The sequence below is a fragment of the Gobio gobio genome (genome assembly GCF_949357685.1).
Source record: "Gobio gobio genome assembly, chromosome: 18".
NCBI classification, from domain to species: domain Eukaryota; kingdom Metazoa; phylum Chordata; class Actinopteri; order Cypriniformes; family Gobionidae; genus Gobio; species Gobio gobio.
Window position 1 is genome coordinate 36,456,001 of NC_137111.1, and position 13,571 is coordinate 36,469,571.

The 13,571-nt window shown below is 37.4% G+C and overlaps 1 protein-coding gene across 1 annotated transcript in view; it reads left to right on the forward strand.

Annotated features, from left to right (window-relative positions):
• atp10d (ATPase phospholipid transporting 10D) overlaps positions 1 to 13,571 on the forward strand; it is a 31,302-nt gene that overhangs the window by 10,556 nt on the left and 7,175 nt on the right. Inside the window, exons 4-17 of the mRNA XM_079843098.1 lie at positions 2,013 to 2,217; positions 3,090 to 3,175; positions 3,255 to 3,361; positions 3,462 to 3,593; positions 3,987 to 4,099; positions 4,333 to 4,585; positions 5,739 to 5,947; positions 6,133 to 6,309; positions 7,445 to 8,081; positions 10,993 to 11,090; positions 11,243 to 11,369; positions 11,452 to 11,636; positions 12,497 to 12,767; positions 12,847 to 12,923. Of these exons, the coding sequence (XP_079699224.1) occupies positions 2,013 to 2,217; positions 3,090 to 3,175; positions 3,255 to 3,361; positions 3,462 to 3,593; positions 3,987 to 4,099; positions 4,333 to 4,585; positions 5,739 to 5,947; positions 6,133 to 6,309; positions 7,445 to 8,081; positions 10,993 to 11,090; positions 11,243 to 11,369; positions 11,452 to 11,636; positions 12,497 to 12,767; positions 12,847 to 12,923 (2,677 nt within the window). The remainder of the gene's footprint in view (positions 1 to 2,012; positions 2,218 to 3,089; positions 3,176 to 3,254; positions 3,362 to 3,461; positions 3,594 to 3,986; positions 4,100 to 4,332; positions 4,586 to 5,738; positions 5,948 to 6,132; positions 6,310 to 7,444; positions 8,082 to 10,992; positions 11,091 to 11,242; positions 11,370 to 11,451; positions 11,637 to 12,496; positions 12,768 to 12,846; positions 12,924 to 13,571) is intronic.

The following is a 13,571-nucleotide window of genomic DNA, read 5'->3' on the forward strand; positions in this document are numbered from 1 at the left end:
TGATTAGAGGTTTATCTTTTTACCTTTGGCAACATATTCTGCACTTTCCATGAAAAGAGTTTCTCAAAATCACAATATGACCTTGACAAGGACAAAATAGATCAGGAAAAAGCTTAGAAAAACCTTTGATTTCAGAATGTATTTTAATTAAAGGTTAATACTATATATACTATACTATATTCAATGGTGTACAATACATTCATGTTGCTCCTGTATACAGTTGCCATTCACGGACAGTTGACTTTACACTGTTTAGTGTTTATATTTTGCCTTCTTGCACTAATCTCCTGATAAATATTGTACCAAAGCGTTGTGTTATGTGACATTTGGTTCTACAGTAGCTAAGCTGTTAATGCTGCTCAGTTTAAAAAGGCTCCCATGTGATTGTTTTGCCGCAGGGGGTCATATTAGTTTTTCTGTTATGGAGCTGTTGCCGTGGGTGACAATGAAGCACAGCGTTTACTTGATTACTATGGCATTGAGGCTGGTGTGTTTAGTTTAGTAGGCAAGAGGTAATGTTACAATTTGTATGCGTTTGTGCTTAAATCGTATGGCACAGAAACAAAGCATAATTGAAAATGCATAGCGTATGTTTTGTCATTGTCATGCTGCTTGTATATATTGAATGTTTTGGTGTAGGTTTGTTTCACAATCATTCTGCAGATATTCAATAATACCACCAGCTAGACTGGTTTTCAGGGCCATCAATGCTAAGAGGGCTGTTTTGACTAATAATAAACACATTTTCATGGCTTTCTGGAATACTGTATTCTGCAGTGATTCTGCAGTCTAATATTTTTGCACTAAACTGTATATTTGCATTTGTTATTTTTGGAAGCCAATTTCCTACATAAATGTAATAGTTCTTTCTTGCTCATCTTGTATAATGAAATAATTTCAACTTTTGAAATAAGCAGAGTATTGTATGTGTTCAGTCAGCCAGTCATTGTCACAAAATAAATCCCTTCAGGATCATACTTGACACTGTTGCTTCACACCAGGGTCCTGATCGGTGTGCAGAGGTTTATTATGGGATAATACCTTTTAAGTTTATTAACTTTACATTACAATATATATATACACGGATTGACATTTCAGAGAACACGTCTTTAGTCAAGTCCATTGGTGACGTGCTTTACACCACTGCATCCACCGCTTTGCATTGCATTTGGTGATATAAAGCTTGGATGCAGCTGCTTGGCCATGGAAACCTATTCCATGAAGATCTCTATGCACTGTTCAGTATGCGCTGACCCCGCTCTGTGATTTTACGTGATCTTACCACTTTGTTTCTGAGTTGCTGTTGTTCCCAATTGCTTCCAATTGTATAATACCATTAACAGTTGACCGTGGAATATTTAGTAGTGAGGACATTTCAGTAATGGACTTATTGCACAGGTTTCAACCTATATCGGTACCACACTTGAATTCACTGAGCTCCTGAGAGCGACCCATGTTTGTAGAAGCGTCTGCATGCCTAGATGCTTGATTTAATAGACCTTTGGCCATGGATGTGATTGAAACACCTGAATTCAATGATTGGAGGGCTGTCTACAATACGTTTGGCAATATAGTGTAGTGTATAATATATAAATAATCAACATTCCACATCTTATATTTTAATACCAGTACAATCCAAGTGTTTAATAAAATGTAATTTTTTTTTACATGTAGTTACGATTGTCTGTCTTAAATTCTGTATTAATAGAATCAGCCAGAGAAGACTGACTCTCTGCTCTGAAATAAAACAATGATATTTCATAGTCATCCGACTGTTAAAGTAGACTGGTTTTCATCATTTAATCACTTTGTTGCCTAATATTCAAGATATTATTACAAAACAACTTTTGCACGTTTGAAAATGAGTGTCGAGAAAAGCAAAACAATTAGTGAAGTACCGCTCTGTTTCAGTTATTCTAGAAAAGTGCCTTTTTAAAAAAAAATCTGTTGTGTTTTTCCAATATTATTAGTGAATCCATATAAAGCAATTAAAGTATGTGCTTGTATTGAAGGAAGCATCTGCGGTATGTGGAACGGCGTTGGGCGGAGGTGTGTGTCGGTGATCTGGTCCGTCTCTGCTGTAATGAGATAATTCCTGCTGACATGGTGCTGCTGCACTCGTCTGATTCTAACGGAGTGTGTCACATCGAGACTGCCAACCTGGATGGAGAAACCAACCTCAAACAGAGGCAGGTGGTCCGTGACCTGCCACAACAGGTGTGTGACTATCCATTTCATTGCCGTCTTTATCACCATTGTTTTTGGTTGGCCTCCATAAAATTATGAGGTAAAATATGTTTTGCTGTATTTTTTTCACCTTGTTTTTAAGAAAAGAGTGGTTGCAGCCATGTGTAAATTGAATGTGTCTGCCTTCTCATTTAATTCGCTTCCAGTCATTTTTAGCTGTACAAAACAGCTCATATGCCGCTTGATATTGCAAACTGGAATCTCTTACCATATTATTTTAATGTATTGTCATAATTAAAAGCACACTGCTTTGTAGCACAAATAGTTTTACCATGTACTGCGGTTTTTGATAACGCATGGAAACATGCCAAATTGTGTGGACATAATTTTTGGCCAGGCTATCATACAAAGAAACTATGAACATGAGAGAGAGCCAACAAAATATGAATAACTGATTTATGTTGTAGTCAATGTATGCTTTTTCCTGTGAGCTTTTTGTTTTCCTATGCATTTTCTTTTTTGCATAGTAAAATAAAACCTGTGCCTGTCGTTTGCTTTATTTTGCCAAATAATTTTGTCAGATAAATACCATAACCAAGTTCATTGTTTTGTTCTTCACTCATATTTAAAAAATATATATATATATTTTCCTTAAATTTGATGGTTTGATCAAAATGTTAGGGTCAATATCCCCTCTGGACATAAATTATGGCCTCTATTGTAGACAGTTACTTTAAATCACATCATCTAATGTTCAGTGTTTCTGAATTTCTAAATTATAAATTTTTTGTGGGGCATGAAGTAGGGTATAATCATATTTGTAACAATAATTTGGCATAAAAACATTATGCAAAAAAACCTCTTTGAACAGTGTTAAAACTTTGAATGTGATCTTCCTTTAGGGATCCGAATTTATTCCAGAAAACTTCAGCAGTCGCATTGAGTGTGAAAATCCCAACAATGACCTGAGACGGTTCAAAGGCTTCATGTGAGTAAGCAGTGAACTGCTTCTGTAAATGATAAACAAGGCATTTGATAAATTTGTTTTTATGTTTGTATGTACACAGGGAGCATCCTGGTAAAGTGCGGGTTGGACTCCATAGTGAAAACCTGCTCCTGAGGAGCTGCACTGTGAGGAACACGGAGACTGTGATTGGCATTGTAGTCTATGCAGGTCACTAAAATCTCTCTGTGCTCAGGGATCAAAAGATATGAGATTGTAGAAATATAAAGAGCTTGATGTTAAAAGAGCTTGTGTGTGTGCTTGTATCCAGGTCATGAGACAAAAGCGATGCAGAATAACAGTGGCCCACGCTACAAACGAAGTAAACTGGAGCGCAGACTCAACATGGACGTCCTCTGGAGTGTCGCTCTACTGCTGCTCATGTGCCTTATTGCTGCTCTGGGTCAGTATTATGGTCATTGATGTACTTGTGTCAGCATTTAAACTATTAAGTACTAGGTACAGCTGCACGATTCTGGATAAATTAAAAATCAAGACTTTCTTTGACGATTCTAAATAGCTGTATAAAAATAACATGTCATTTATTAGAGATTCAGAACATTTTAAATTACAGCAGTCTATTTAAAAAAAATATTGAATTAATTTGAATACTTTTTTTAAATTGGTTTGAATGAATGATTCAGTTACTCTGGATGAATGGGCGTTTTTGAACGAATCTCTTGAATGAATGATTCAATGACAAATACATTTTTAACAGTCACTTTAATCGTGCAGCACTAGTATAAGGTTAGTGTTGTTTTTGTGGGTTTAGTAAAAATATGGTTGTTATATATAGGTCATGGAGTTTGGTTGAGCGGACTACAGGATACTATCTTTATAATTGCTGATGACACGCACCCTACGCTTGCTGCCTTTTACATGTTTTGGACTATGATAATTGTTCTGCAGGTGAGCGGACACATCTGACATCACAACACACAAACACATGCATGTCATATTCAAGTATTATCTAATGGTATGTCAAATTTTTATGATAGTTTAATACAGGTTTGAGTCTGGCTTGCATAATTTCCCAATTCTGTTGCTCTATTTTCTGTCATTTCTTTATATATATATATATATATGTAGCTAGAATATCTGACATTGCTGTCCACCTCTTCCTTCACTTTTCCATGTTGTAGGTCCTGATTCCCATCTCCCTCTATGTGTCGATAGAGATTGTGAAGCTGGTACAGGTATATTTTATTCAGAATGATTTAGATCTGTATAACCCAGTGCTGGACACAGGAGTGCAGTGCAGAGCGCTGAACATCACAGAAGATCTTGGACAGATCCAGTACCTGTTCTCCGACAAAACGGGAACCCTCACAGAGAACCGCATGCTGTTCCGCCGCTGCACTGTTTCAGGAACCGAGTACCCTCATCATGAGAACGGTCAGTTTACTTTAAAACAGCCTTCAAATACACCTGGTTGATGCTTAGGGTGTGCCGTCTATAGGGATGAAACATTTCATGAAATTTTCAATGAAAGTTTTAAATCGATTGACTTTTGATCTGATGATTTTACAGAATGTTTTTTTAAGGCTGTCAAACTTAAGATATTCATACATTGATTTACAATTAATTCACATTTATTTTTATTATAAATATAATTTTTTTTAACCAAACATTTACCAAATTTACCATATTATTACAGTTTATTTTTTCATTCTGCTCAGTTAAAAAAAAAACTGCTAATAAATCATGAGATTAGTTATATAGTACCGGTCAAAAGTTTGGAAACATTACTATCTTTAAAGGTGCAGTGTGTAGAATGTATGGGGATCTATTGACAGAAATGCGATATAATATACATAACTATGTTTTTTAGAGGAGTAAAGTACCGTTATGTTTTTATTACCTTAGAATGAGCCATTTCTATCTACATACACCGCGGGTCTCCTTACAGTGAAATCGCCATTTTGCGTCGTCATGTTTCTACAGTAGCCCTAAACGGACAAACTTCTCTACAGAGCACTAGCTACTCTCTGCTCTCTCTGACGCCAACATTTTTGTCCTGTGTTGGCCCCCGTAGCTTCTCTGTGCTTCGAAAGGAAGGGGTGAGCGTTTTGTGACTGCAATTCACAACCTCACCGCTAGATGTCGCTAAAATTCACACACTGCACCTTAATGTTTTTGAAAGACGTCTTTTATGCTCATCAAGCCTGCATTTATTTGATCAAAAATACAGAAAATCAGAAATATTATTACAATTTAAAATAATGGTTTTCTATTGTAATATACTTAAAAATATATAATTTATTTCTGTGAGATATTAGAATGATTTCTGAAGGATCATGTGACACTGAAGATAGGAGTAATGGCTGATGAAAATTCAGCTTTGCATCACAAAAATAAATTATATTTTATTCTAAATTAAAAAAAATCCGTTTTGTGAATAAAAAACATTTATTTTATTTTGTCTACTCTTTACAAAATCAAACATACTTTTTTTTTTTGGTACTATTTCACAAAATATAAATGGGTTTTTATGTGTGAAAATATGTAGCTATCGTCATGATCTTGATCATGTATTTGTGTTACGCAGCGATTTCTCTGGAACAGTATGAGGCGCAGGGCTGTGGCGATCACTCTCTAACCCTGAGGTCACGCACTAGCAAGAAATCTCTGAGCTGTAAATCGCTCAGCTGCAACCGGAGTTCAGCGTCCCTTAATACCCTCACTGCAGAGTCTGACACGCACTCAGTCCACGAAACTCTCCGCAGACACACACCTGGAGCCTTCAGCAGCACCATGGTGAGAAAAGAAAAACCTTATCTTTGGCATTTACTATGCATGTATACCTTTCCTCGTCTTTATTACTTTATTTCTTTACTCCCTGTATTAGTCATCTGATGATTTCATAGCGACACACTGTAACACGCACCTCAAGTAGTTATTGCCATAGATAAATAAATCATAAATTATTTTTTTCCTTCTAGGAGTGTGCTATTGTTCCAGACCCTCAGCTTCAGGTGAAGCTGAGCACACTGTCATCCCCCATGCATTCCCCTCTCAGACAAGAAGCTGCTGAAATCTCTCACATCCTAGACTTCTTTCTCGCCCTCACTGTCTGCAACACCGTAGTAGTTTCCTCATCCACTCAGCCAAGACACATGGTATGATCCAAGTCTTTACTGATATTTAACTTATAGTCTCAAACTCATGCTATCATCCACCTCACCTAAAATATGACATTGATTACTAGAGTGTACTGTTTTAAAGTTTACACACCTCAAATTGTCTTAGATCTTTATGTTAGTACTTCATTAAAAAACAATAGATTTTTAATAGTTTTGAAATTTTAGTAGTGGTGCTTTAATTGGGTTTTTTACAGACTTCTGTGCTCCAACTGCGAGTTTGAAAGATAAACCCATCTCAGGAAGGCATCTTTAAATTCATCCCTCTTAAAGCTCCGGCACTACAAAGACACGCATTCAGACGGCATCACGCATGTCACATTTTGTCATAATTTTGTGTTTCATTTGTTAAAATGGCTTAAACTGTAAAAATAGCAAGTGCATTCACAATGTCTATTGTTAATAGTGTACACTTTCAAACCAAGCAGCTTTCTGTTTGTCAACACTGCAAATCTGCATGACAACTTTAACCCAAAATCCAGTTACGGAAAATGTTTTGTCTTCACACAAAATTCCAGATTACATGCATTCCTATTGAAATGGCTGACTTTTGCCTGCGAAAATTCGCTGAACAGCTGTAAATGTGACCGCACCTTAAAAATGTGTCCAGCTGTTTTTGAAACAGTGAACCCGAAACAAAAATATTGATATGTAGTTTGGCATCTCTATCAGCTAAGCAGAATTTTTTTATTATTAAATATTTAATTCACATAAAGTATGTTGTAAGCATTACAGCAGGGTAAACAATGATTTTCTACGACAGATCTTAATCTGTGCCCATTTTTAATGGATGTTTCACACTACCCATCCTATGGATGTCACCTTGCAGGAACAGACTGGCCTTAGCGATGGATTTAGGCCTGTGGCTTTTCCCTGTGGGCCACTTTCAAATGAATTAACCTCAAACATAGTTCAAACTGTGCTAAAAATAATATTCTACACATTTTTCATTGCTGAAAGCATAATCAAATTAGCCAAAATATTAAATAAATGGATATTCAGTGTGGGCCTGCTTATGCCGTGCAAAAATGATACTTCTTTATATGTGCATTTGTATTGTGTATTCACATGTGTATTTCTTTGCATGTTTGTGAATCTGTTAATGTAATATCAGGTTCAGATGCCCGTGGTTCGCACACCCCTGCGCTCTCTTGAGGAGATGAAGGCCATGTTTCAGAAGCTGAGTCTGCCTCGCTTTCCCTATTCATCTAGTCAAAATACAAACACTCCTCCCAGCCTAACCAAGAAACTCTTCTCCCGGGGTCGTTCGGCTTCCTACTCCCCTAACAGCAACCCGCAAACCACAATCACAACCCTACAGTCACCCACCAAACCTTCTGGCACCCCTTCAAGCACTCCGTCCACCCCTGTGACTCCTGCGTTGTTGTCCAGTGGTGCTTGGGACGAGGACGTGAGCGACGTAGAGCAGGCCAAAGATAATTCTGGTGATGACACTGAGAGCAATGATGAGGATGAGGCAGAAGAGTTACTGTACGAGGCGGAGAGCCCGGATGAGGCGGCATTGGTGCAAGCAGCAAAGGCTTATGGGTGTACTCTGCTGGGCCGGTCCCCAGAGCAAGTCCTCGTGGCTGTTCCAGGCACAGGGCCACTGTCCATCCCTCTGCTACACGTACTGCCATTTCATTCTGCCCGTAAGAGGATGTCTGTGGTGGTGCGCCATCCCCTCACTGGAGAGGTGGTAGTTTACACTAAAGGAGCTGATAACGTAATTATGGAGCTGGCTGAAGAAGGTATGTGAAGTGACGTCTTTGCTTTACCAAAGCCGCTCATGTATGTTTTATTAAAGGGATAGTTCACCCAAAAATGAAAATTAGCCCATGATTTACTCACCCTCAAGTCATCCTAGGTGTGTATGACATTCTTCTTTCAGACGAATACAATCGGAGTTATATTAAAAAAGTCCTGGCTCTTCCCAGCATTATAATGGCAGTGACTTGTCGGTTCGTTTTTGAAGTCCATTAATGGTAAATGCATAAAAGTGCATCTATCCATCATATAACTGCTCCACACGGCTCCGGGGTGTTCATAAAGTCGTTCCGAAGTGAAGTGATGCGTTTGTGTGAGAAAAATATACATATTTAAAGCTTTATAGACTAAAATCACTAACTTCCAGCAGTCAGCGGTACGCAAGTCGACTCATGGCGAAAGAGTAACCCATTTAATTTCATGCGTATTGACGAACGCAGAAGCGCAGACTATAGAGCAAAATAAAACACCGGTCATGAATTAGAAGTCTTTAAAGAGAAATGGCTGAGAATTTTGATATAAGAGAAGAGAGCCTTAAGTTTGTTGCCCAGCACTATCTGCAAGAGGCGTCAAAGCTTGCGATGCTCCTGTACATCGCGTCAGGGGATACTCTTTCGCTGTAAGTTGACTTGCGTACCACTCCGATTGTATTCGTCGGAAAGAAGAATGTTATATACACCTAGGATGACTTGAGGGTCAGTAAATCATGGGCTAATTCTGCTAAATCTGAGTTTAGTTTGGTTAATTTGTTATGTTTTGTTTGTTATAATCTAAATAATTGTATTTTTAATACATTATGTTGTTCATATTGTTGGCCCAAAAGCTTGGCCTCCGCTAGTAGTGCGGGGGAATAAAAACATGAATCTGCTTCGAGTAGTGTTGAACATGAAAAGTGACGCACAGTCTCTCTTCATTTATTCTCTTCCTAAATAAATAAATGCATAATCTTGCCCTTATGCTCGCCCTGTAAGTTCATGGTTAAAAATGAACACAAAAGCTATTAAAAGTTTGATTATCCTTAAAATATGAAAATTAAAATGACGGGTAATAATAGATTATGACAGAATTTTTATGACCAAGTCAGTCAAAATGACGGACAATGAGTCTAGCATGACCTCTGGTTCACACCGTCCCAAAAAAACGCTTCAAATATTGTAAAGTGTTGGGGTTAGTTTGTTGAGAAACACAACTGTAAAGTTCAGACTGCCACAAAAATTGTGTAATGTCAAAGTTATACTTAAAGTTATATAGAACCAAAGGCCAAAAAATTACACATGTAACATTTAAGTCCATTATGTGTGGGGAAAGTTACTTTTAATTAATGTAGATTTCCACTGAATTGTGTTTGTAGCCCCTGCTCATTTTTATGCTGTTTTAAGAGAGTGTAGTTAATGATCAGCCGTGGATACATATTCTGCCCATCCATGGCCATGATGGTAGACTAATCCAGGGGGTTTTAAGCTTTTTAATGCCAGGGTCCTCAACATATGATGATCGCCTTGTGAAGGACATATAAAGGTAGTTATTGTTAAGTTTAAATACACCTAGCAGAATATGCAAAATGTTAATAACTTCAACAAAATCATAAACTTTTAGTACTACCCTGAATAAGATGTTTGAAAAGGATGAAGATGTGTAAATTGCTATTATTTTGTTTAAAGGCCTTTTTTTCTATTTCATTTTTTTTTTTTTCAAATTTTTTTGCCCTTCAAAGCTAAATTAGATACTGGCATGTTTCCCAGAAGACAAAATAAGTACAATTTACCCTGATCATCATATATTTAAAAAGTTTTTCCAAGGCAGTTGCGCTTGTGCATATTCATGAAATCGGCAGGGTAATTTACCTTATTGTCATGGCAATTCTCAGTGAAGCCAGATTACGTCAGGATTTGTTGGTTTGTTGGAAAATCAAATCATTACTCAAATAATCCAAGACTTGACAAATGCTGATTGATTCAGGGTTGAATGCATTTAAACCTAAAAACTGTTGGATGTGTTTAAAGGGGCAAAATAAATTAGCCTTAAATGTGTGTAAATGGTTTATGCTGGTAGTGCTGCACAAAACATATGCAGTTTGAAATTACATTTGATCATCTTTAGCATCTCATATTGCTTCTGCTTACATACTTTATCGAGGCTAAAAAGGCCTCTTTCTGTTTGCCCAAAAGTGTACAAAAGACCAAACCTCTCTAAGGGTCCATTCACACAGGCATTGCATTCCTCTCTGCTGCTTTTCCATTGTCTTTCTATGTAAACATTAGCTAGATGTATGTGTTTGACCATTAAGCTCGCATCTCAGACTTTTGCAGCGTCTTGTGTATGACATCGTTCAACTTTTTAAAAGTATTTTTTTTTTTCCCCGTTCCACTGCTCTGCAAATCTCGTTTTTAACATGCATTTTGTGTGAATGACCCTCAGGGTCCCATTTCAATTGGAATCTAGAATCTAGAATTTTGTCTTTTCCTCACAGGGATTTCACAACAATTTCAAGTTTGTTACATTTTGCACATGTAGTTTCGCTACAGTGAAAAATACAACACTTTTTAGTTTGGAAGTGCCCTCTGAGTTAAGCAGTGCTACACTTTTGACAGTGGGCCTTCTTTGGCTGTGAAATTTTATTAAAAAGTTTCGGTAATGTGACTGCCTTGAGACCTTTGAAAAGAGTTCAAAGTCATGATCCCTTCATGTGTTTTCAGTATGTTTAGCAGATTACAGACAGAACCGTGTGTTGCCCTTTCAGTTTGCACACTGTGTATTTATTGTTATCACAAACTTCAGCAGCATATTGTAATTTTGTGAAGCCCTGCTGTTCGTAAATGTGGATGTGATATTGCCACACCAGTGTTGAGTGTGTACTCATGTATTTGTTTTGACTGTGTGTGCATGTGGGTGCAGCTGAAGATGGTATCTCTAAGGAAGTTATTGAACGGACGCAGAAACACCTGGACAAGTATGCAAGAGAGGGACTGCGCACTCTCTGTGTTGCTAAAAAAGTACGCCTTTCGCTCTCATTTCCCTTTTTTGCAACATTCATTATCTTATATTTGCATACAGCACATCAAATGTAACCTGACAATAGAATGCATTAAGATGCCTGTACATGGAGGTTGAGTCTTGTAGGAAATTGTCGGCATATGATTGACAGGTAATGGAAGAGCAGGAATACAAAGCCTGGTTGAAGAGACATGAGTATGCAGAAACCAGCATTGAAAACAGAGAAGAGCTTCTGCTTGAATCTGCCGAGAGACTGGAAACGAATCTCACATTATTGGGTGAGACATTAAGTCGGTGAAGTCAAAAATGAAATTGTCTTGAAATTATATTGTTCTAGCCTAATTCTTTCTTGGCTTCCAGGGGCAACGGGTATAGTAGACCGCCTGCAGGAGGAAGTGCCTGAAACCATTGAGGCTCTGCAGGAAGCTAGGATTAAAGTATGGGTCCTCACAGGGGACAAACAAGAGACGGCTATTAATATCGCTTTTGCTTGCAAACTCCTCAGACCCACAGACCACATACTGATGGCCAATTGTGACAGCAAGGTAAGTAGAGGTGGTGGAAGAAAAGAAATAAGATTTTAGCAAAGTGACTATTTACACCCTGGTAAAAATGGCTTATGAAAATATGGAAGAACAAATCAGTAAGCACTTTCACCATACTGCATTTCATGAAAGCCCAGGTTTGGCCAGTTGCAACATACGGTTGTGAAGTGTGGACATTGAAGAAAGAGGAAGAAGGGCACATCTAGGCTTTTGAAAAGTGCATTAGAAAGTTTTTACGAAATACAATTTGGCTAGAACAACAAGCGAATTGCGGAATCACATTAAATCCTGCAAGTTACTCTATTTTGGTCATGTAATGATCAGTCAATACCATTGAAGGCAGCATCAGGACAGGTTTACTGAAGGTTTCAGAAGTCATGGAAGACCAAGAATATTCTGACCGGATAATGGCTTGGCTTGTTTCATGCCATACAGGACAAGACTCTGGTCATTACTTTCTCATCCATGCAGACAACTGCCGCCAAGCAACGATGCCGAAATAAGATGACATAAAGAGCACTGTCCACTATTGTTAATTTAATATTTGTTTGGTATAAAATGCTATAAGTTAAAGCACACCTGTAAGTAAATTCCAAAATAAGGATATTTATGTATATTAAACATTAAGGCATTCCCGTAGCTCAAACAGTAGAGTTTGATGCTAACACCAAGGTCATAGGTTCGATTCCCAGAAAATGCATGAATTATTATATGAATTATATTATAAAATGCAAACGCTAAGGTGAAAATGCCAACAAAATACAAAGGTAGACGTCAATATGTTCAATCTTTTATGCTACACTGTATATAAAACTGGAATCTGAATTACATTTCCTGTGTGTGTGTGTTTTGTCCCTCAGGAAGCTTGTGAGGCTCGACTTCATGAGTTACAACATGAGATCAGACAGGTCACAAATGGAGGCGTGTCTAAAGATGATTGTAGTTCTGACTGTGTGTTGGTCATTGATGGCCGTACGCTGGACTATGCTCTGCAGAAGGAGCTACAGGGGCCGTTCCTGGAACTCGCATGCTGCTGTCGCTCAGTCATATGCTGCAGATCCACCCCACTGCAGAAAAGCCTAGTGGTACGGCTTGTCAGAGACAAGCTGAAGGTCATGACCCTGGCTATAGGTAAGTACATTGAAAGGTATATGGTTGAATGTCAATGTAGAATGTTGTTTAAACTAAAATGTGTGACGCTCATATTCAGGTGATGGAGCCAATGATGTCAGTATGATTCAGATGGCAGATGTTGGCATTGGCATCTCAGGCCAAGAGGGCATGCAGGTAAGAGCAGAAACTAGGGTTGAGCAAAATTCTGAATTTAAGAATTCGCTACCTTGCAATTAATAAGTGTAAATTTGACCGGACTGACCACATTTCACAGGATGTTCAATTTGAAACATAAAAAAAGAGAAAGTTACTCCTCACATGCAACAAAACGTATAATTGCATTATTCGTTTTGACTAGTTATGTCTAATTTTGACTAATTACACTACCGTTCAATTCAATTTGGGATTGGTTCGATTTTTTTAAATACTTTTAAATGCTCACTTATGCTCACCAAGTCTACATTTATTTGATCAAAAATACAGTGAAAACATTAATATTGTGAAATATTATTACAATTTAAAATAACTTTTTTATTTTAATATATAAATGTGGTGATGGCAAAGCTGAATTTTCACATCATTTTATTGAGTTTTTTTTACAGACTCGTAAAAGATAGTTATACAATGACAGGCGACAAACAATAAAACAAAAAAGTTGTATTATTATCACTCATTATTATTATTATTATCAATGGTGAAAACAGTTGTTCTGCTTAATATTTTTTAGTTTTTCACATGTAGAATCGTTTATTTTTATAGATTAATATAGAATTAATACGATTTTTTTACCGATTTTATAGAGGAAAAAACATTTAATTTCAC